At 46.9% G+C, this 23,788-nt stretch overlaps 3 protein-coding genes and 3 non-coding genes across 6 annotated transcripts; all 6 read left to right on the forward strand.

Moving 5' to 3' along the window:
• The first annotated feature begins 3,164 nt into the window (after positions 1 to 3,164).
• LOC123051994 (transcription factor BHLH062) lies at positions 3,165 to 5,715 on the forward strand. The gene is made up of 5 exons (XM_044475009.1): positions 3,165 to 3,377; positions 3,473 to 3,557; positions 4,078 to 4,196; positions 4,595 to 4,722; positions 5,001 to 5,715. Exons 2-5 carry the CDS (start codon positions 3,505 to 3,507, stop codon positions 5,478 to 5,480), a joined length of 780 nt encoding a protein of 259 aa, XP_044330944.1. The 5' UTR covers positions 3,165 to 3,377; positions 3,473 to 3,504; the 3' UTR covers positions 5,481 to 5,715.
• A 1,921-nt stretch (positions 5,716 to 7,636) lies between these two features.
• LOC123051995 (40S ribosomal protein S9-2) lies at positions 7,637 to 11,200 on the forward strand. The gene is made up of 3 exons (XM_044475010.1): positions 7,637 to 7,794; positions 8,346 to 8,727; positions 10,729 to 11,200. Exons 1-3 carry the CDS (start codon positions 7,767 to 7,769, stop codon positions 10,904 to 10,906), a joined length of 588 nt encoding a protein of 195 aa, XP_044330945.1. The 5' UTR covers positions 7,637 to 7,766; the 3' UTR covers positions 10,907 to 11,200.
• On the forward strand, positions 9,049 to 9,138 carry LOC123056349 (small nucleolar RNA Z161/Z228). The gene has a single exon (XR_006426740.1). It is a non-coding gene; the product is annotated as a small nucleolar RNA Z161/Z228 (small nucleolar RNA).
• Positions 9,935 to 10,023, forward strand: LOC123056348 (small nucleolar RNA Z161/Z228). Its single transcript, XR_006426739.1, has one exon. It is a non-coding gene; the product is annotated as a small nucleolar RNA Z161/Z228 (small nucleolar RNA).
• Positions 10,257 to 10,339, forward strand: LOC123056351 (small nucleolar RNA Z162). Its single transcript, XR_006426741.1, has one exon. It is a non-coding gene; the product is annotated as a small nucleolar RNA Z162 (small nucleolar RNA).
• A 6,049-nt stretch (positions 11,201 to 17,249) lies between the features above and the next one.
• On the forward strand, positions 17,250 to 18,886 carry LOC123048966 (UDP-glycosyltransferase 89B2-like). Its single transcript, XM_044471977.1, has one exon. It carries the CDS (start codon positions 17,257 to 17,259, stop codon positions 18,697 to 18,699), a length of 1,443 nt encoding a protein of 480 aa, XP_044327912.1. The 5' UTR covers positions 17,250 to 17,256; the 3' UTR covers positions 18,700 to 18,886.
• Positions 18,887 to 23,788: the final 4,902 nt, after the last annotated feature.

Genomic DNA, 23,788 nt, shown 5'->3' on the forward strand with positions numbered 1-23,788 from the left:
GTGTGTGCTTTATTCACACGAAACCATTGGCTCATTATCCTGACACCGATTTCAAGAAAATCGAATGGATAACATTGCAGAATTCTCCTTGAGGGCCTTCCCTATGGCCTTTGGATTGAAGTTTAGCAATTTGTCCTAATGTCTAGACTCAAAATGGTTTGGTAGAATCCTATCCAAAGACTTAAGCTCATTGCATTATCTTTACTTTGGAATTGCAACTTACCAACTTTACGTTGGAGTCATGCAGTTTTACACGCTCATGACAGAACTGCATAATATTATTCCCCTCTATCTTTGATATGTGGATACCTACCAAGTATTTCCTATCTGCAGTAATTCGGTTGCATACCGATATCACCACCCGACATACATCATTGGCCCCTCAATATATAGTTGGGATCTATGTGAGGAATAACTGTATTTCCGTCAATACCTCAAGCCCCTCGAATGGAGAGTTATTCAAGGCCAGTATGTTGATTCAATGAGATATTTCCAGGCATTAGGGGGAGAATTCAAGTACCATAAAGAATGCCAGGAAATTAGTGGAATGTTCAACACATTTCTGCCTCAAATCCACGTACTCAAAGATCTGAACCATGTGTTCAGAAGATTTGCAACACATTTGCAATAACCTGCCAGATTCATTTATTGACTATAAAGGTGTCACACAATCCTACAATCCCGCAAAAGTACGCCTGAAAGAGTGGAGGTAGCAACAAAATTCACTCCACTCCCCGTTCAAAGCAACAGGGGGAGATGTATGGCAAAAGTACATCAGGATTCAGCTTCTCGCAAGCAAGGATATCAAGGCCTGTGACTCAGTAAATGCAAGTCAACTTCACGTTGACAGACACCTAATGGGTAGTATACACCCAGTGGACGAGAAACCCCCGCCAAACCCAGGTCATAGTGCACACAATGACCGGGACATCGGAATACCCGACTCAATCGCATTGGGAAATCGCGAGCAGTCACCATGGGTAACGATATTTCCATCAACTATATATTGATATATAGATTCTGGAGAATCATATAACCGGAATTCTACAACTGTCAACATACATTTCTCAACTAGATTGCAAAACTTTTCAAATGATTCAGATCCAAAGACCATGGCCATGGCAAAGTGTGAACAACACTCGGACTGAACTCAAGCAAAGGGTATAATCTAGGTAGAAATGATCTTGCTCAATAATGGGAAAGTATTCATAAGCAATATCTACACCAGTTTTCTTCTGGAAACAGAATTGAGAACAACGAGGTGGTGAAACAAAGAGCAAGTATTGTAGCACAAGGGTTCACGCAGATACCCAACTATTCTCCAGACATGGAATCTCTTTCCGATAACTTATTTCATTCGCAGTACAAAATCATCTATCTCTGCAGTTGATAGATGTAGTGATTACATATCCACGTGGATCACTAGATTCAGACATATATGATTGATTCCCGATGGAATCTCAATTCTGAATCGAAATACAAAATGCAACATACATTGTGTAAAATTAGTAAGTCGCCATACGACTTATTGTTGTTAGTACATATGGTACAACTGACGTAGTGAGATCCTTATACACAAGGATTACTCCTACAACGATGATTATCCATGCTTGTGTGTCTGCAATGACGACACATGTAATCATCTAAATGACGGAGTTTAAAATGAAGGATTTGGGTAAACCAAAATACTGCTCTTACTACAACTTGAGCACCTTCATTCAAATGGTATACTATGTTGTCTATATCCAAAATATGTTGGAGAAATTCATTATGGACAAATCTTATCCATCCATAACTCTCATGGTAGTTCATTCTCTAGACACAGAGAAAGGTCTATTTAGACCTAAGAGATGATGAAAATGAGATATTGGAACTCAACGTTCCATAATGCCATTGGATCCACCAAACACAATTTGTTGGTACTCAAGAATATCTTTCGATATCTCCGATGCATCAAACATCTTGTCCTGATTTTTCAGTATCACAGAAATGTGAACACCAATATCATTGGATACATCGATCAGATCCCCACTATGTCAGATCGTAGACAAGCTTAGTGTTCCTACTAGGTGTGGTAGTCCCCTCATGAAGAGTCTTCGAAACAGACCTCATGGCTACATCTACCAACCATTATCTCAATGATAATGTTTCTTGTGTTGCCCGGATGCAAACAGATTACATAATAAGCAATATCACTATATTGCATATCTTGCAAGTCAAATCATGCGACTGATTTGTTCACCAGGTCTCTACCAACTTCTACGTTCCAGAAATGTGTTCATGGAATTGGTATATGACGACTTCGGAATATGCAAGAATCAGGGGGAGTATCTTCCTGAATTGTTCCTGTTAAAAACATCATATTATACTCTTTTTCCCTTCATGAGTTTACTTTATAGGTTCTCATAAAGGTTTTTAATGAGGTAATATCAACACAAGACCATATGTCATATTTTCTGTTTTCCCCACCGGGGTTTTTAAGAAAGTATATGTGACATACTTATTGTCATCTAAACCCTATGAGTTTTCTCGTATTGAGTTAAAAGAGACAATAACCATTATATGTTGTATCATTTTCTCCTTATTTTCCCACTGGGTTTGAAGGAGTTTTAGCAACATATCAAACACCTATCTCCTCATATTTTTTCCACAGGGTTTTTGGAGGAGCCTTTTCAAGATGATGATACTTACACTAACAAGTATGGATCAGGGGGAGTGTTAGGATTTAATTAATCCCTACTTTTCCTAACCAAGGCGGTTGCCTCGTGTCCCTTCTGACACACCCCTTCGGGGGCTATATATATACATCAATGAGGAGAACTGTTCACTTTACATCTTTGTCTATTGTCTCTCCTTCTCTACTCGAAACAATTCGCAGGGGATCACGAGGCCGGATGCCACCGGGCACGCGCGAGCCCGTGGAGGGATCCAGGTCGGACTGGATAAACTAGGCGCTGGGCCAGCGGCGCCACGCCGCCCACCCGCCGCTGGGTCCAGAGGCTCGTGCCCACCACGGCACCACGCCCCGCCACGGCGCCGAGGTGGGAAGTCCACGCAGCAGCACGCGCGGCCGAACGGTGCCGCCCACGCGCCCCGCCCCATCGCCATCCCCCTCTCCCCGCCCCACGGTTCGGCTACGCTACACGACGTCCCCAATCACACGGCGGGTCGCTTTCTCCCTCCGCCCCCGGCTTCTCCCCCCCCGTTGGACTCCCCGTCATCCTCCCCCTACTTAGCTTCCCATCCCCGTCTCTCCCTCCCTCCCCCCTTCCCCTCGAGCGATCACGGAGAGGAGAACCACAGGTAGACCAAACCCTCGAAGAGCAGCTCTTAGGCTCGCGCTCCATAGCCTCAGCCCTTCCCCGCTTCAATTGGAGGTAATCGTCGTGGTTTATTTTCTCTCTCGATGTTCTTTGGAATTTGTGCTGGGTCGGGGCGTGGAGGGACTGATGGACCTTGGTTTTACTCGCAGGGTGAGGTACCGGATCGAGCTTCTCGGTCAGCATGGTGCCCAGGGACATGGTGAATGCCCCCGCCGAGAGGCTGCACGTCCAGGGGTGAGCTCTGGGGCCTGTGATTTATTTATTTTTCAGTCTTGGGAAGACGAACAAGAAAATGAACTGGCCTGCAGATGGAATTCCAGAGCAAAAGGAATTCTAGAGCGATTTTTACCCTGTAGAATTGGTTCGAGCACCATCTTTTTCAATAGAGTCTTGGCGAGTGATATGGAAATACTGAAACCCACATGACTTCATATTCAACCTTGAAGTAGAGGAACCAAGCACTGGATTTTTGCCCTGAACAATCATTGTTTCTGAAATTATAAACTGCTTGCAAGTTGTAGCATCCATTCCATTGGTAATCTTGTGGTTGTGGAAGAGGTAACTCTGGCGTGGCTTCTCGTGTTCTGATTTCGTGCGCTACAAATTTAGTGTGTGCAATAGTGTTCACCATGGTGTCTTATGATCCTGGAAACTCGTACCACTTCATGATGAACCACCGCAAAGATAAAACTCTCCCGTACAATTCTGGCATCACCTGACTGGATTCTTCCGCTGATGCTTGAACATTGTGCAGGTCTGTCGTGAACAGGAAGTGCGAGAAGAAGGTGCCAAAGAAAATCCATAAGTCGGAGAGGGAGAAACGGAAGCGAGGCACACAGAATGACCTCTTTAATGAGTTGGGAGCCATGCTAGGTATGTGTATATATATCTTACTAGTACAAAGCAGCAAGCTGCAACAACATGATTTCTGGTGCCACTACCGCGTTAGGAAGTTTCTTTATATGAGCTTGTGGGGTGGTTATCTCTATGTAAAACTTAGCATGCTGGTAGAGCTCTTGGGTCATCCAAATGCTAGGCTGATTTTATTAGGATAATAAAGCAAGATCACAGATTCAACATCTAGCAAATAGCTTGTATTCACACAATAGCCTGAGTTTTGACCTTTCACTATGCAAGGCAAATTTACATCGATTGCATATATGTTATGACCTTATCCCCAGTGTCTGATTAGTTTGTATCAAATCTACAGTCCCATCGTTTTGGATATGCATTTATACTTTCTAAAACAATGCAAACATCTCCCTTTTCAGAACCAGACAGGCAGAACAACGGGAAGGCATGTGTATTGGGTGACACTACACGGATACTGAAGGATTTAGTTTCACAAGTGGAATCTCTTCGGAAGGAGAATAGCACACTGAAGAATGAATCTCACTATGTAAGACCTTTTGAGTAGAGCAACTCTATTCAGCAATTTGATGATCTGTGTCTATTATATCATGGATATGAAAATGTTAGTACATATTCTTGTGCCGAGATTCCTTTAGAATAGGAAACCAATCCCATCCGTTAACATTTATGGCTTCATGCCAAGTAACATTATTTATGAACAAATAGGAACTACAGTAATGTACTCTATTATCACTGCTCAGATAATACACTTCCTCAGCACTTCATCACTGATGCATTTCCTACTTTCCTCATGATATGAAACAGGTTGTGTTGGAGAGAAATGAACTGCGTGATGACAACAGCATGCTTCGCAATGAAATCCTGGAGCTTCAGAACAAGCTTAGAGTGCGTCTGCAAAGCAACCCTATTTGGAGCCAGGATACTACAAGATCAGCCGTTGCAGTACCTTATCCCACAAGCGGAATGTTCCCAGTACAACATTCGCCACACTCACCAGTCATCACCTCGACGGCACTTTCACTGCAACCTGTAATCACTGAGCAATGCTATGCCGCCCCACCACGAGAGCTGCAGCTCTTCCCGGAAGCTTCATCTGCATCCACTGAAGACAGCGAACTGTCACAAGACCAGGGGATTTCCAATAATGTGACACGGCCCCAGGCACGGTACCCAACACCAGCGGTGATGTCGCCAGTAAACGAATTCCCAATCCTTCCAAGGATGGGGGAGGAGCAACAATATAGTAGTGGCACTAGCGAGGAAGACGGTGTGCACAGGGTTTAAGTACATAACACAATTTGCTTCACCGTCTGAAAAGTTTCTTAGTGTGAGTGGAGTGACTGCAACAGATACATATGTAGCTGTGTATGTAAACTCCAACCTGTCTCCCAATCTTGGTCTTAACGGGTTAAATAGGTGATAATAAAAACTGCTTTACCCCCGAATCTTGTATCTGATAACTGCACATGTATGGATTGCTCTTCAGTCACCTGTGCAGAAGTATATTTCCGCATCGACAGTCCAAGATCAGTTAGTGGTCGTTGCTTCAATTCAGCACGGTTAGATATCTGAGGAAGACACCTCAATGGCGCTGCAACCCGCTTCTTTCCTGTCCATGACCATTTTCTGCCCTTGCGAATCCCTGGCCTGTGCTATTTCATCCCAACGGTCTCCCAGTGCATATGCGTTCGACAGCAGAATGGTATCTGACGGATGGTAATTGCCCATGGCGTCCAGCCTTGCCTGCACCGTCCTCCCCAGTTCGACATTGCCATGAACTCTGCAGGCTGCAAGTAAAGTTCTCCATCCCATAGCATCGCCATGGGACGACAAACTTCTTATAAGCTCATACGCTTCATCCAATCGCCCTGCCTTTCCGAGGAGATCGATGATGCAGCCATAGTGTTCGGTGTGAGGAGACATACCATATTTCCGGACCATGCTCTCGAGGTGCTTCTTCCCTTCAAACACTAACCCGCCATGGCTACAAGCATTCAGCACAGCAAGAAAGGTAACCTCGTTAGGAGTGACACCGTCTTGCTGCATTGAGTGAAACAGTGATATTGCGGCATCTGACTGCCCATTAACCCCCAACCCCATGATCATCGCAGTCCATGCCATCACATCCCTGTCGCGCATTGCATAAAAAACTGCAATTGCCTCCTTTGGGTACCCACACTTGAAGTACATATCCACGAGCGATGTTCCTAGTGCAGTGTCAAGCTCAAGACCAATCTCCAGCGCAAGCTCATGGATGCGACGACCGGGTACGATTGCCCCCGATGCTCCACACGCAGAGAGCACACCCACAAGAGTCCCTGTGTTTGGTTTCAGTCCCTCCTGTCTCATCCTATCCACCAAGCCCATTGCCTCCTCGATTCGCCTGGCCTTTGCGCAGCTATCCACCATGCAATTATACAGCACCAAGTCCCTCCTCGTCGCCTCTTCGAAGACCTTCTTTGCACATCCAATCTCCCCTTTCCTAAAATACATCCCCTCCATTGCTGCCGCCACCTTGACATCCTTGCAGAACCCTGTCTTGACGCTGAACCCATGCACTGACTCCCCTTGCCACCCGCACGCAGCCAAGGCGACCACCGCCGTCGCACTGACATCCACACCACAGCACATCATAGCGCCGAACATCTCCACCGCCGCACTGATCTCCCCGGCCCTGGCATAGCTTCCGATCATCGTGTTCCACGACACGGTGTCCCTCTCAGGCATTTCATCGAACATCCTCCGCGCGTCCCCCATGTTCCCTATGCAGCAGTAGAAGTGGCACAGCACGTTCCCCAGGCCCACGACGCCCGAGAACCCGTACGGCAGCACGAGCGCATGAACCTGCCGCCCGAGCGAGGCCGCCGCGTCGTCGCCGGAGTTCTTGGCGCAGAGCGCGACGAGCGGCTGGAAGGCGAACTCGTCCAGCGCCGGGAGGCGCGCGCGGGCGGAGGCGAGGACGGCGAGGGACGCGGAGGCGGCCGAGGAGAAGGAGGGTGACGCGGAGAGGGCGCGGAGGAGGGCCGTGTGGTGGAAGAGGGTGGGGCACGGAATGGCGGCGAAGAGGGAGAGCGCGTAGGGCAGCGGCGCGAGCGGGGAGGCGAGCAGCCTGGCGGTCGGGAGCGCGTGGTGCGGGAAGAGCGAGGCCTTGAGCATGGCCGCATGGAGCTGGAGGAGGTGCGCCGGCCGCGTCGCCGACCTGAGCAGCGCCGTGATCGTGGTGACCAGCGGCTTCCCCGGCGACGGCGGCGGCATGGCTGGGCCCGGCGCGGCCGGGGACGCGCGGTGCGGTGGTGTTTTTTTTCCTGGTTTGAGTGCGCCCGTTCGCTGCTTAGAGTTCACGGCCTTATTACGCGAGGTGGGCCTCATGTGTCGGCCTCGCCGTTAAAGGCCCACTAGGGCTTGCAGAGGACCAAAGTTCCAAAGCTCGGCCCATCAGACCGAATTAGGTTTAGCCCTCGCCTATATAATATCGCCTCGTCCTCTCGGCCGCCACTCTCCACCGATCCCCTCACCCCCACCGGCGGCGCACAGCTCGACGACCCGCGCGATCCTGCGGAGGCGGCAGTCATGGTGCACGTCAACTTCTACCGCAACTGTAAGCCCCCCCTTCTACGCACCCACCCATGTCGTCGTAATGTGCGCTGCGTATGCTGAACGTCGTCTCTCTGGGCCGATCCGAATTTGCTTTGCTAGTTTCGTGAGGCAGCGTCTGTTGGTGTCTGGTATAGGATCGCAAATGCTTAGTTTCGTTCCCGTTTCCGGTTTTGATCGGATGAACTCGACGCTCTGTACCCTGTGGCGAAGAAGATTTGTAGACTAGCCTGGTACGTAGCAGATTTGGTTCCAAAACGAGCGATTTTGGTTATGTTCTTATTTGTAGTTGAAATTTATGTTCTTAAACTTGAGATATTTCTGTTATCTTCTGATACGTCACTCGGCTTAGGCTAATGCGGCTTCCATTGCGTATAGTTTAGTCTTTGATGTGAGATAATTAGCACGAGTTGTGCTTTTAATACATATTCGTCTCCTGCTTGACGTCTAAGTGTTTAAGCCATGCCATTTCCGCACGATATTTTACGTGCTTGTGTTGTATCTGATTGTTGTTTTTGGGTCTTACAAGTGTCTTACGATTTTGTTGTGGTGCAGATGGGAAGACCTTCAAGAAGCCAAGGCGTCCGTATGAGAAGGAGCGTCTTGACGCTGAGCTGAAGCTGGTTGGGGAGTACGGTCTGCGGGCCAAGCGTGAGCTCTATCGTGTGCAGTACGCCCTCAGCCGCATCCGAAATGCTGCCAGGGAGCTGCTCACCCTGGATGAGAAGAACCCCCGCCGTATCTTTGAGGGTGCAGCGCTCCTGCGCCGCATGAACCGCTACGGTCTTCTCACTGAGGAACAGAACAAGCTTGATTACGTGCTTGCCCTCACTGTTGACAACTTCCTCCAGCGCCGTCTCCAGACCATCGTCTTCAAGAATGGCATGGCCAAGTCAATCCATCATGCTCGTGTCCTCATCAGACAGCGCCACATCAGGTTAGGCATCCACACTAACCCATCTCTTTTATGCATGTTGAAATTTACAGGGCTACTAGTTAATCCTGTCATGCAATATCAGAGTACTCACCTGGGAATCAGTAAACCACAATGAGATGTGTACCTATGTTGTTGTAGCCAACAGTTTTGTGCTTCACTATAATATGGTGATAGATCATATGCAGAAGTAATGTTTGGATGTGCTTTCGTAATTTAGATGATAGTTTTCTATATTTTGTTGCTGATATTGTTATACATTTTTTGGCTGGTGGGTCTCTACTGATTCTATAACACATGACTTGTGCCTATTCATTTTGGATAGGGCATATGATGAGAAACTGTATGCAAACTCATGACGGTCGTCTAAGATACTTTGTGTATAATGTTGCAATCATATTTTCTCTGATGTCCCTTGCTCTTGATCTCTGGGGTATGCTACCCATGATGGATCATTTTGTGTGACTTGCTTGTCTTACTGTAATCATGTCCTAGTTTAATTTTGAGCTTTGCAATCTTATTCTTCTGGAAAAGTAACACAATCTGAAAATTTCTGAGTTTCAGAATGTCTGTTCAAATCTATTAAGGTTGTGGTTGATTTACTCTTCCATGGTTTAGTTGCTAATATATCTATTTGGGCTTCTTATTTGAGAGGATAGATCAAAACATTACACACAGTGTCCTGTTCATATTAACTCTAATAATTGTTGTAGATCTCTTTGTTGCTGACTTGTTATGTCCTTATCATTCTGAGTGCTCTATTTGGCTGCTAAGCTATTTATTTCGTCTGATGTTTTGTTTTCTTCTTCAGCTTGATAGCTTCATTTTCTGTTGTTTAGTTGCCTTCATATACCAGCCTTTACTTTTTCTGCTGACAACATGAAGCAACTGGCTCTGAATCAGTTAGCTTTTGTGAATGAACATGCCTGGGTAACCTTGGCTGTTGATCTGAACTTGTGAATCCTTTGTTGTCCTTAAAGGTTTGAACAACATGATTTTCCTTGTTTTTGCTTAATGATATTCATCACTCTTGAACAAATCCTGGTAAACTGTAGTAGTGGCAGACCTGAAGATGATGATTTATAGATCATGCTTGATAATTGTGAGGTTGCCTATGTCTGTAGGTTTATATTAGTCAGTTTGGTTCCAGTTTTTTTTTGCCAATATTTGTACATTTTTGGCTGGTCGATCTGTACTGATTGAAGGATATGGGACATATGATGAGAAACTTATGTCACTCACGACGGTCGTCTGAGACACTTTGTGTGTAATGCTGCAATCAAATATTCTCTGATGTCCTTGCCTTTTCAGATTTGCGATCTTATTCTGGAAAATGATTTCAATCTGAAATTCTCAGTTTCAGAATATCTATTCGAATTTATGAAGGTTATAGGTGAACTCTTCCATGGTTTATTTGCTAATAGATCTTTTTTGGGCAATCTTATTTTGAGTGGATTGATCAGTGCTTAGGGAGTTATTTTTCATATCACCTCTTTTGTAGTTCTGTTAAAATATCCACAGTACATGTTTTTGAGGGCACAATGAGGAGTTAATATATCTCTACTGAGGTTGGAAGACCAATGACTCTTTATGTCCTTTTCATTCTGAGTGCCCTATTTTGCTGCTAACCTCTTTATTTTGATTGATATATGCTGTTTTCTTCTTCAGCTTTATTTTGTGTTGGTCTTTGTCTACCAGCCTTTTCATTTTCTTCTCTGAACAGTTAGCTTTTGTGAATGAACATGTCTTGGTAACATTGGCCTAAATTTTGTTTAATTGTATTCTTAATTTCCATTTGTTGTTAAACTTCTAACTCACTTGTTGTCTTGAAGGTTTGAACAACATAATTTCCTTGTTATAGTTTAACAATTTCATCACTCTTGTCTTGAGATCCTTGACTACTGTAGATGTGAGGCATATCATATATAATGATCAGCACTTGGTGTTTCTTTAGTGCTGTTTTTATCCTTTGATGATCTTACTGTTGTATATGTTCCTTCACAGGGTTGGAAAGCAGCTTGTCAACATTCCTTCTTTCATGGTGAGGGTGGACACTGAGAAGCACGTCGACTTCTCTCTCACCAGCCCCCTGGGTGGTGGCCAACCTGGAAGAGTGAAGCGGAAGAACCAGAAGAAGGCCTCAGGTGGTGGTGGTGACGACGGCGAGGAGGAGGAAGACTAAGCGCTCAGCCTCGACCCGCATAACTTCCGTTGCAGAAATGTTGAGATTGCCTTGTGGAACTTGGAAATGATTCAAACTTTCCTTCTTAGAAACTTAGTGGTGTAGAGCTTTCGTTGGTTCAGAATCTTTTGGCTGTCGGTTCTAAAATTAAACTTATGGTTGTCAGTTTTGCTTGGTTAGTGACCACCGAGCATAAGAAGTGAACTCAGTGAGGCTGCTTCGTTTTTTGTGAACCAAACGTATCTTGTTATCGGTTTGACAGCCCTGGTTCTGAGTTATTTTACTCTGCATGAAGTGTTACTGTTGTCCTTGCTATCCTTCTCTTTTGTCTGATTGGCTAGGTTGGTGTGTCGACCGAATGATCAGAATAAGTGCTATATAGTACTCTTTCCAAGGCTATAATTCCAATTGTAGTATTAATAACAATTTTGTACTGTATTGTGGACGTTTATTGAAACTGCTACCAAGTGTCCATGACCAAGCCGCCTTAAAGCACAAAACTATATAAAATCCATGGATCTCAGCCGAAAAGTTCCTAGGGTTCATCTAGGCGTGGAGTTTCTGAATGTCCATGTCCGCTGCCATCTGGGCAGCACGACAGGGAAGAGGGAGGTGACATGCGCCATCTCGGAAGGATCATTAAAGATCCATGTAAATGGCGCAACCATAAGTTTCGTTTAGCTAGCTTGAAATGTTAGACCGATAAATGGGCTTCAACAGGATTAAGCGGGCCATGTCTTCGTCGTCACTTGATGTATCGTCCTGTCACTCCTCCATATAAATGATAACCGATGTTGCAATGATCTGCGCATCAGCGATTTTTTTACCTTCCCGCGTGTGGCTTCTGTGGGCCAAAGAGCATATAAACCCTGGATTACCATCGACCTCTCTTGCCCCGTGGCTTCTGTGGGTCATGGCATCATCCATCTCGAAAGTGCACTCCGAGGGCCTGCTGAAACAGGTGGGATCGTCCCCTGAGCTCCCAATTCCGAGCACAAATATCTCCAAAAAGGTACCGAGTGAGGACATTGCCCAAAACCTGTGATATAATGTCTCTCCCTACTACTTGTATCCCATGGAGCAAGCCATCCTTTGTGGTTGACGACCGTCAAAGAAGGTTCGTGTCATCCGGTCTTCACGGGATTCTTTGCCATGCATAGGTTGTCAGAATTGCTATTCTATTGTACAATTCTACGATTTTACAATCAAAACTAGCCCTTCCGATTCTACGATTTTGGTTAGTACAGTCTACGTTTTTACGATTCTGATAGTTAAGATTGTATAATTTGTGATTCTACCATCAGAGCTCCCATCCGATTCAGAATTACGATTATAACAACCTTGGCCGACTTAACTGTGCACCGTCCTAAAAATAATAATTAGAAAAAATAATCAAGTCACCTCGCTGGAGACACTCAACCTACTGCCTTCGACATCGACCTTGCCAACGGAGGGCAAAAAGGGCCTCCCTTTCAATTTGGAAATAGCACTCCAAGAATAATATTGAGCCATTCTTCAGATTCGAAGGTGAAGGCCGATGCAACAATATAAGAATAACGAAGAACCTCAAAGCAAGCTTGCTTACACCACGAAACGTCATATCTGAGTGGGCCAAACATATATCCACAATTATTTTCCCTTTCATATCCATGACCCTGAAAGAGGTGAGGAACAAGGCCAGCATGAGTTTATGAGGGGTCCCATCGGATCCGCCACTTGCAATCGTATTTCTCTGTACAAAATAACTGAGCTAAGGAGCGGGTGCCTAAAAAACGCTGCTAGAGAGCAACGGAGTGAAGCCCCACAACAACATAGCGCCAAAAATAGTGAGGCTGTCGGAGGAGAAAGGGAGGGGTGTCGGAGGAGAGATAAAGGGAAGGGGAATAAGCCCGCTTTCCTGTTTCCGGACCTAGCATTGCTTATTACTCCCTCTGTCTCAAAATAAGTGTCTTAACTTTGTACTAAGGCTGGCCATAGTGGAGATGACATAACCGGTAACATGCACTTGGGACTAGCAAACATGCTTATGTGGCACACAATTAAAGAAAAGAAAGAGGATTAGAGTAACATAGGTAGATACCGTATTATGTTAAATGCTATGCTACTTTATGTCATGCATGGCAATAAATATGATCACCTATGATACTACTTTACGATACTATGCATTATGGAGGTAATATCATACACTAGTATCATATGCATAATACTACATATGATACTAGTATATGATACTCCCCACTATGACTAGCCTAAGTTTAAGACACTTATTTTTGAGACGGAGGGAATACTTGTCTTGTTTTCTGTGATAATCATTGTTTAACTGGTTTAGCAACTCGTTAGCATGTTAGAGGATAGATTAGAGCAAGGTTAATAATGTAGCCGGTTAATGGCTACAAAGAGATGCCAAGTCATGTAAAAGTTTTTATGAAAAAATAATACTCACATAATGGGTTCGCTCTTAGATTGGCTCTAAGCATTTACTATTTGCACAAGCAATGCATAAGATTGGAAGTGCATGTATACTACTTTTTCTAGATCCATGTGCCATAGCAGTAGAATAAGAGCCCACTCCAGACTCTCTCATGTCTTCTCACTTCTCCAAATAGGCCTTTATGGCGTGAAAAGTCTTGTCGCCTACTAACTAGGTTTTATTAGAACATTTAACAATCATACAATCATACTAGTGACCGATCATGCCTTAAATAATCCATTTCACAATCAGATACCTTAAATCCATACTATTACATGCAACATAAATCTAATCTTAAGCGGAGCCCGTCCGGCTCCGCCATGCCCATGTCCGGGGGCGGCTGCGCTCCGCAGAGTGTTGGTCCTGGGACGAGTCGGCGACATCCACCACGACGCGGCTGCGGCGCCCGGACTGATGCATAACAGGGACACCGGAGAATGCGATTCCGCCTTGCCAACGTCCACCACTGCGAGGGCTGCCGCTGCCTCCCGCGCCCGCTGCCTCGCACGGCGGGCACGCCGCGCCATCTTTGCGTCAGACGTCGCCCATGGTGCGTCCGCCACCGTGTTCGGACACCACACGAACCGCACCGCCTCCGATGAGGCAGCGATGCAACAACTTGCGGCGGATCCATCCGCCATTTGGGCGAACGCAATGGATTCCCGACGGAAGGAGTCTCAGAGCTGTCGTCGGGCGGCCTCCTCATGGGAGCGGTGGAGCACAAGGCGGGCGGTTGTCTCCTCCTCGGGGCCTCGTGGGATGAGCTTGGAGTCGACGGATCTGGAGGTGTTGGACTCGGATCCGCCGCCCGGCATGCCGAGGAAGTCTGGAGATCGCCGAACAAGAGCTTGGGTGGCGGAGGGGAGTGAAATGAAGTGGCTAGGATTTGGTCCAGAAAGGGAATGAAGAGAAATATATGTGCGGTCGGGTGGGTCAGCGTAGGCCGGATCCAACGTGACGGGCGCGCCCGGGCGCTACCATATCCGTCTCATATTTGAGCTGGATATGAGAGTGTTATTACCTATCACTGATCGGGTCGTCTGCTCGGCCGTATGAGGCGTGTTTGGGGCGCCCGGCTCTGAGCAGGTGAGCTAGGTAGTGCATATAACAATAGGAAATCAAGGAGTTTGGTTTAGTTAATTAAGCTCGTGATTTGCGTGGATAAGGACGTGTTTCGCTTGAATCCACTGCAGAGCCTGAACAGATTTGCTACTCATGGAAATTTAACCAAAAAAGTTTCCACGAGTATCACGCCTTTCGCTGGAAAGTGGAAGAAATATTGTTTGTTGCAGAAAGTGATTTTTTTACTTTGTTATTATGCAGGAACAACAGTAATAGTACCAAAGAAAAATCTAAGAGCAGTTGGCTAACGTTTTAGAATATGCCTTGAAAAAGAAAGAACTAGTAAGTACAATATTTTCGAACACTATACCGACGCAGACTTTACCCCTATGCGCATCTCTGAGAGACTGAGCTAGCATATCATTTTGAGATTGACGAAGTTAGTAAAGATGCCTCGTACTTGACAGGAACGTCCCATCACACTGAACGCGCATCGCCGAAAATACTGAAATAAATTCAAAAATAAATGCGAGCACCAGGCCATGAACCTTGGTGGGGGGGATACCACTGTCCACCTAAGGGCATATCCAACAGCAACCCGCAAATTTCCTCCCGCATCTGTCCACGAACAAGAGAGACCAGTCTGCGGACATGGATGCGAGAGGCCGCCATCTAACCGTAGCCGCATACATCCGCTCTTCCTTATTTTTTTAAGTCCGCAAGATCAAATAGCCGCATACATAGGGTCCAAACGTTCAAGTAGCCGCATGCAACAGTAGTTCAAATTTAAAGAAGTTCAAATATTACATCCCATCATTGTTTTCCCCTTTAACCGTCCACTGATTCTCAATCGGATCTTACTTCAGCTGCTCGTGAGTTGGTCAATGCCGAATTTTAAACTATTCAAATGTGACCGGGTTCTGGTCTGGAAGTTGGATAGGATCACCCTTGTTCTCAAATTCTAGAGTTGCGGCAACATCGTCACCCTAATCCTCGACGATCATGTTGTGCATGATCACACAACATGTCATCACTTCCAACAAGGTCTCCGGATCCCATTGTTTAGTAGGTCCACGAACAACTACAAAACGGACCTGCAGAACTTCAAATTCCCTCTTGACATCGTTTCTAGCTGCTTCTTGTCTTTGGCCAAAGTGAGCCTTTTTCTGGCTAACTGGGTTAGAGATGGTGCTAACAAAGGTAGTCCACAGAGGATAGATACAATCAACTAGATAGTAGCCCATATTGTACTCATTCCATTGACAGTATAGTAGCAAGGAGGAGCTTTTCCTTCAGTCAGCCTCGCAAGATCGCTGCAACACATTGATGTCATTTTGAAACCTAGGCATGCCAAAGAAAGCGTGCCAAATCCAAAGATCTTGTGATGCAACTGCTTCAAGAATTATGGTGGGCTTCTTAACATGGCTCTGATATTGACCTTGTAAAGCCTCCAGACAATTCTTCCATTTCCAATGCATGCAATCAAAAGATCCAAACAAACATGTCCACCCTCTTACTTCTGAGATTGCCAAGAATCTCTCAGTGTTCCAAGAACCTCTCGGTGTCATCCAGAGTTGGTTCTCTCAGGTACTGAGGTCCGAACACCTCGACCACGACAATCGCAAACCTCACCATGGCATTTCCACATGTGCTCTCAGACAGTTGTATGTACTCGTCCCACGAATAAGCGACCGTGCCATATGCAAGCATCCGAAGTGCACCCGTGCACTTTTGGTAACCAGAGAACCCAATCGTTCCCACGACATCCTTCTTCAGGATGAAGTAGTCATCATAGAATCAGACGCCATGGTACAAATGGTCGAAAATAGTCTTGCGCATCCGAAAACGCCGGAGAAAATGGTCAGGGAAGAGTGCGTCGGGGGCAAAATAGTCGGCCATCAGTGTTAAATGGCCGCATACCCTGTTGCGGTTGATCACTCGATGACCCTTGATCGAGCCCTTGAAACTAAGAACATGCTCCTCGGCGTGCTCCGCGTCTTCATCAAGGACCGCCTGCATCATCGTCGTCTCATCCGAGTACTCCTCCTCGTCTGACGAACCGTCAGACGACTCAACATACTGCTTGTATATGTATTCCAAATCGGAATCCATTGCTAGAAAGAAGAAGGGAAACTGTTTTTAGCTCTAGCGATTCATCCAACAGTTGCCGGGCATGGTGAGTATAGCAATAGAGGATGATACTTGACGGGGCGGTCAGAGAACAGGGGTTGAACGGCGACGGAGGAGAAGTGGGGTGGAACCCTGCTGAAATGCTGGAGGTGACAAAGATTTAGAGTTTCTGCAGAGGTGTGTCGTGGTGGCCGGGGTGGTGGAGCGGTGGCGAAGGCAAGAGTGAAAGAAGAAAGAAGAGAAAACGAGGAGGATGAAGGCGCGGGGGTCCGGGAAGGGTTTTGTGTGGGTAAGGGGTGTCAGAGTCCTACATATCTGGTGTCCGGACTCCCGCAAAGGTTCCCATGTTTGTCTTCGATTTGCGGGAGAAAACACGTCCGGACCACGCCGCGGACCGCTACAAAACCATGTTGGAGGGCTTCAATGGTCCGGACGGATGCGGGCGGTTTACGGATGGCCTAACCATCCAACCACATGTTGGTTCGGAGTACAAAATTTAGGAAGGGTTCTTGGTACCATTTTAACCGTTGATAAATAGAGCGGAATTTTCTTGAAAAGAATAACATTTAAAGAAAAAGATGACGATCAGCATCAGACTCACGAGTCACGAACGCGAGCTCTTCTACTATTTAGCATGCAGATCTCTTCTTCTGTGCTTTGCTCTGAGTTCTCGCACCTGCCCGTCGCCATGCCGTCGTCCATGTACGCCGCACCGCAGGCAAGCGCAAGCAACGGCGTTGGCAATGGCGACGGCATGCCACACGTGCTTGTTGTCCCTTACCCGGCGCAGGGCCACATGCTGCCTCTCCTCGACCTCGCGGCGCTGCTCTCCGCACGGGGCCTCGCGCTCACCGTGGCCGTCACGGCAGGCAACGTCCGACTCCTCGCGCCGTTCCTCGCAGCGTGCCCGTCAGTCGCCACCGTCGTTCTGCCGTTCCCTTCCTCGCCGTTCCTCCCGGCCGGGTGCGGCGAGAACACCAAGGACCTCCCGGCCGATCTCTTCCGCCCGTTCATGGCCTCCCTCGCGGCCCTCTCCGCGCCGCTCCTCTCCTGGTGCAAGTCTCAGTCCCGCGGCGTGACGGCCATCGTCTCCGACCTGTTCACGGGGTGGACGCTCCCGCTCGCCGAGGAGCTCGGCGTGCCGCACGTGGCCTTCTCGTGTGCCAACGTTCACTACCTCGCCACGACGCACTCCCTTTGGCGACGCATGCCAACGAGGCGCCGCCTCGACGACGCCGACGGGACTGTCACCTTCTCGGAGGTGCCCGGCTCGCCTAGCTTCCCTTGGCGCAGCCTGCCGTGGATGTTCAGGGTGCATGTGCCCGGCGACGAGGTGTCGGAGACGATCCGGCGGATCTTCCTGTGGAATATAGAGAGCTCCTGCTTCGTGGCAAACTCGTTCGCGGCGCTCGAGGCCGCCTACGTGGAGCGCCCGCTCCCCGACCTGATGGCGAAACGGGTGTTCGCGGTGGGCGCGCTGTCGGACGCCGTGCGCAACTGCGACGAACGTGGCGGGAAGCCGGCGGTGGCCCCGGCGAAGGTGGCCGCGTGGCTGGACGGGTTCGACGACGGCGCCGTCGTGTACGTCTGCTTCGGGTCGCAGCAGGCGCTGTCGCCGTCGCAGGCGGCGTGCGTGGCAGGCGCTCTGGCGCTGAGCTCGGTGGCTTTCGTCTGGGCGGTGAGGAGCGGCACCGTCGTGCCGGAGGGGTTCGAGGCCGCAGCCACGGCGGCGTCACGGGGCATGGTGATCCGCGGGTGGGCGCCGCAGGTGGAGATCCTGCGCCACCGCGCCGTGGGGTGGTTCCTCACGCACTGCGGGTGGAACTCGGTGCTCGAGGCGACCGCGGCGGGCGTGGCGATGCTCACGTGGCCGATGGGCGCCGACCAGTTCATCAACGCGTCGGTGCTTGCGGAGGCCGGCGTGGCGGTGCCTGTGGCGGAGGGCGCCGACACCGCGCCCGACGCTGGAAAGATGGCAAGCGTCATGGCTGCAGCTGTCGCGAAGGAGGGGGAGTCCGTGAGAAAGCGTGCGGTGGAGCTCGGCCGGAATGCGGCCGCCGCGGTGGCGGAGGGCGGAACCTCGCACAATGATTTGGAAGGGTTGGTGCGTGTACTCAGTGACGTCGACTAGTATTACTGTACACTCTTGCTAAGTCTATGCTATATCCGTGAGACGTTACATTGAGATTCATGATTTTTTTTCTTTTTCTCTTTTATATGTTATGTCACTTGACTGAGACTTAGTTAAATCTCGATCGTCCATATTCTTTTCTTGTATTTTCATTTCATTACAGATGATGATTTTTTTATGGGATGAATGTGGAAGACTTGATGTGGATGAACCATGGACGATGGAGCACTGAATGGTGATACTACCCAGTTTTGGCCTTCGCATGAACGACTTGATGTGTTGTATCGCACAAAATCGTCCAGATTTTATCATGTGTGTAGCAGCGTCTTATTATCATTGGGTTTTCACACTTACCGCTCTGAATTTGGTTTAGGCCTCGATTGGTTCGGCGTTTTCCAGCCTAAAACACGCTTATTAGTTGGAAACGTAAAAATAATCATCTGAGTCCCGAAATCGCGCTTGTTTCTCACGGGTGTTTACTTTTTGGTTGTTTTGGTGACGTTCCGGCTGAAAACTTTCACAGACCAAGTGAGAGATGTATTTTCATTCTTCATTTTTTTAACATAGTACATACCTCATAGGAAAAACGGAACGTATTTCCAAGCAAGGCCTTCGCTCAAATTTTGGGCTCTGTTGATGAAATAGTGCCATCTCTACTGTATTTTCTCTTCTGCGAGCGGTTTATTTATTAGTCTGGTGTTGTATTTATTTTAGTCAATACAATAGGTCTTCATCCTGTAGAAAACTCTACTAGCTAAGCCTATGAGAGAAGCTAACAGAAGGCTTGAAGCCTCCTAAGGGCTTGTTTGGTTAATCTCTTCTCCAAGGGGATTGGCGAGGATTTTGACTTGCATGGAATTTAATCCCTCATAATCTTTTTTAATCCTCTTCAAATCCTGTGCAACCCAACAAGGCCTAAGAACACCCATAATGTACGTTTTTGCCGCCTCCAAACTCTCTCTCTCTCTCTCTCTCACTAGATGTGGCCTCCATACATTGCAGCTTGTCGCCTCTAAAGAAATTTTGCTAGCGTTGCCTCTTAGCTAAGAGGCCGCCTCTTCGAATAGAATAATTGGGCAGCCCCACTTGTTAGACTGCTTTTTGCCACAGGCCCAGTATCACTTGGTAAAAGAGAAGGAAGCATCCACGGCTGCCTCTTCTGAATGAATGACTTAAGTTCTGTTTTACAAACTTTAGGATTCTGCAAAACATCTGTTTCGGAGTGAAAAGTTTTGCTTCTCATTTACATTGTTGAGAACAACGATACATTGTCCCGATTAGCGGTGGACAATAGGTTGGAACGGTGATCTCAAACGAAAGCTACAGTTTTGCACATGCGAGGTCGAAGCACCGCGACTCCATAGGTGTTGCACGCCTTCTGTTCCTCGAAGAAAATAAAAGGTACGAGGTCCAATTGCTAAATTAAGCTATTCGTACTATTTTGCTCATGTTGACTCTACTATTTCATCAGCATGATGTTGGTGATATTATTCCCTAGAGATCGTTAAGATGGCCAAGCACAGTAGCCTCCAGTGGCTAGCCATGGACGCTTCCTTCTCTTTTAACAAGTGATATAAGCTCTATCTTTCATATAATTGATTGGCAAATAAGAAAACATATACACAACACTCATATACACAACCCCGAGGCTGCGTATCAAATGAACAAACGCCATTGTAACCCAAGTACGTAGTCATAGGTACCGATGCCGCGAACCATATGAGTCAATGACCCAAGCAACCAGAGTAAACCTGCTACAACCCAAAGACGTTGGCATCGCCGCTCCGACTTGCACACTAGCCACAAGGCAGTGGACATACATGACAACACAAATTACTAACGTATGGCAGAGGAAGGAAGCGAGGAATACAATGTTGACGCTCACTCCGTCCAAGACCAAAACTTGGGTTTCATCTAGAGAGCTCGAGATCCAAATGTAATGGGAGGTGAAAGGGCTCCACGACAACGCCCCAAGAAGGGTAAGGATGTTCGAGGATGCTGAAGTTGTTGGCATCCACCGAGGTTGGTGCTAGGTTTTACGTAGATCTCACAAAACCCAACATCTTTGCATCATGCCCCGCCATCCGTCCCGAGGTAGTCGGCACATGGACACCAACAACCGGAGCCACCACAACCCAACCTGGTAAAAGTAAATGGTGTCGATACCTACCGCTCAAGTATCCATCACATGTTGCTTGGTTGAGATAGGTGTGAACTATCCACATGTAATTCAATAACTAATTTAATAGTGCATGTTGGTTGCTCTACATGAGAATACATGGCAAACTTTTCCTTAAGGCTACCTGTAGTGGTAGTATCATAGCTAGTATCATGTATGTAACTAGGCAAATTTGATAAGGTGATATATAATTAAATGAAGAGAAAGAGAGTTGAGTATCATATTATGATACCTTATCGTAATAAACGACATACTACGCGTCGTGTGTATGTACTATGGAGGGAGTATCATACACATGATACTAATTTATGATACCCACTACTACGAGTAGCCTTATGTTAAAGTTGACATAAGTGAAGGAAATATACCTAGAGGCAATAGTAAATTTGTTATTTATATTTCCTTATATCATGATAAATGTTTATTATTCATGCTAGAATTGTATTAACCGAAAACTTAGTACATGTGTGAATACATAGACAAAACATAGTGTCCCTAGTATGCCTCTACTTGACTAGCTCGTTAATCAAAGATGGTTAAGTTTCCTGACCATAGACATGTGTTGTCATTTGATGAACGGGATCACATCATTAGAGAATGATGTGATGGACAAGACCCATCCGTTAGCTTAGCATAATGATCGTTAAGTTTTATTGCTGTTGCTTTCTTCATGACTTATACATATTCCTCTGACTATGAGATTATGCAACTCTCGAATACTGGAGGAACACCTTGTATGCTATCAAACGCCACAACATAACTGGGTGATTATAAAGATGCTCTACAGGTGTCTCCGAAGGTGTTTGTTGGGTTGGCATAGATCGAGATTAGGATTTTTCACTCCGTGTATCGGAGAGGTATCTCTGGGCCCTCTCGGTAATGCACATCACTATAAGCCCTGCAAGCAATATGACTAATGAGTTAGTTACGGTATGATGCATTACCGAAGGAGTAAAGAGACTTGCCGGTAAGGAGATTGAACTAGGTATGACGATACCGATGATCGAATCTCGGGCAAGTAACATACCAATGACAAAGGGAATAACATATGTTGTTATTGCGGTTTGACCGATAAAGATTTTCGTAGAATATGTAGGAACCAATATGAGCATCCATGTTCCGCTATTGGTTATTGACCGGAGATGTGTCTCAGTCATGTCTACATAGTTCTCGAACCGGTAGGGTCTGCACGCTTAAACGTTCGTTGATGATATAGTATTATATGAGTTATGTATATTGGTAACCGAATGTTGTTCGGAATCCCGGATGTGATCACGGACCTGACGAGGAGCTCCGGAATGGTCCGGAGGTAAAGATTGATATATGGATAATAGTGTTTGGTCTCCGGAAAGGTTCCGGAGTTCACCGGAAGGGGTTCCGGATGTTTCCCGAAATGTTTGGGTACGAGAACACTTTATTTGGGCCAAAGGGGAAAGCCCACAAGGTTTTTGGAAAGCGTAAAAGGAAGTTTTGCAGAGTCCAGGGGCCAGACGCCAAGGTCCCTGGCGTCTGGGTCCAGACGCCGAGGTCCCTGGCATCTGGGTCCAGACGCCGGGAACCCTGGCGTCTGACCCTGGAGTCCGAGAAGGACTCTTGCCTTTCGGGTGAAACCGACTTTTTGGAGGCTTTTACTCCAAGTTTCGACCCCAAGGCTCAACATATAAATAGAGGGGCAGGGCTAGCACCAAAGGGACATCAAGAATCACCAAGATGTGTGCTGGCAACCCCATCCCCTCTAGTTTATCCTCCGTCATAGTTTCCGTAGTGCTTGGCGAAGCCCTGCGGAGATTGTTCTTCACCAACACCGTCACCACGCCATCGTGCTGCCGGAACTCATCTACTAATTCGCTCGTCTTGCTGGATCAAGAAGGCGAGGACGTCATCGAGCTGAACGTGTGCTGAACACGGAGGTGCCGTACGTTCGGTACTTGATCGGGACGGATCGTGAAGGTGTACGACTACATCAACCGCGTTGATAAACGCTTCCGCTTTGCGATCTTCAAGGGTATGAAGATGCTCTCCCCCTCTCGTTGTTATGCATCTCCTAGATAGATCTTGCGTGAGCGTAGGAATGTTTCTGAAATTGCATGCTACGTTCCCCTACAGTGGCATCTGAGCCAGGTCTATGCGTAGATGATATGCATGAGTAGAACACAAAGAGTTGTGGGTGATAATAGTCATACTGCTTACTACCAACGTCTTATTTTGATTCGGCAGTATTGTTGGATGAAGCGGCCCGGACCAACATTACATGACCACGTTCATGAGACTGGTTCTACCGACGTGCTTTGCACACATGTGGCTGGCGGGTGTCTGTTTCTCCAACTTTAGTTGAATCGAATTTGACTACGGCCGGTCCTTGTTCAAGGTTAAAACAGCACACTTGACAAAAAATCATTGTGGTTTTGATGCGTAGGTAAGAACGGTTCTTGCTAGAAGCCCGTAGCAGCCACGTAAAACTTGCAAAAACAAAGTAGAGGACGTCTAACTTGTTTTTGCAGGGCATGTTGTGATGTGATATGGTCAAGACGTGATGAGATATAAATTGTTATATGAGATGATCATGTTTTGTAAAAGTTATCGGCAACTGGCAGGAGCCTTATGGTTGTCGCTTTATTGTATGAAATGCAATCACCATGTAATTGCTTTAATTTATCACTAAGCGTTAGCGATAGTCATAGAAGCAATAGTTGGCGAGACGACAACGACGCTACGATGTTGATCAAGGTGTCAAGCCGGTGACGATGGAGATCATGACGGTGCTTTGGAGATGGAGATCAAAGGCACAAGATAATGATGGCCATATCATGTCACATATTTTGATTGAATGTGATGTTTATCTTTTATGCATCTTATTTTGCTTAGTACGGCGGTAGCATTATAAGATGATCCCTCACTAAATTTCAAGGT

The sequence above is a fragment of the Triticum aestivum genome, chromosome 2D, assembly GCF_018294505.1.
Source record: "Triticum aestivum cultivar Chinese Spring chromosome 2D, IWGSC CS RefSeq v2.1, whole genome shotgun sequence".
Taxonomy (NCBI): domain Eukaryota; kingdom Viridiplantae; phylum Streptophyta; class Magnoliopsida; order Poales; family Poaceae; genus Triticum; species Triticum aestivum.

Coding starts and splice junctions, on each gene's coding strand:
- LOC123048966 (XM_044471977.1), top strand. CDS start 17,257: ATGCCGTCGTCCATGTACGCCGCACCGCAGGCAAGCGCAAGCAACGGC.
- LOC123051995 (XM_044475010.1), top strand. CDS start 7,767: ATGGTGCACGTCAACTTCTACCGCAACT. Junction 7,795..8,345: donor CGTCAACTTCTACCGCAACT/GTAAGCCCCCCC, acceptor GTTGTGGTGCAG/ATGGGAAGACCTTCAAGAAG. Junction 8,728..10,728: donor ATCAGACAGCGCCACATCAG/GTTAGGCATCCA, acceptor GTTCCTTCACAG/GGTTGGAAAGCAGCTTGTCA.
- LOC123051994 (XM_044475009.1), top strand. CDS start 3,505: ATGGTGCCCAGGGACATGGTGAATGCCCCCGCCGAGAGGCTGCACGTC. Junction 3,558..4,077: donor GAGAGGCTGCACGTCCAGGG/GTGAGCTCTGGG, acceptor AACATTGTGCAG/GTCTGTCGTGAACAGGAAGT. Junction 4,197..4,594: donor TGAGTTGGGAGCCATGCTAG/GTATGTGTATAT, acceptor CTCCCTTTTCAG/AACCAGACAGGCAGAACAAC.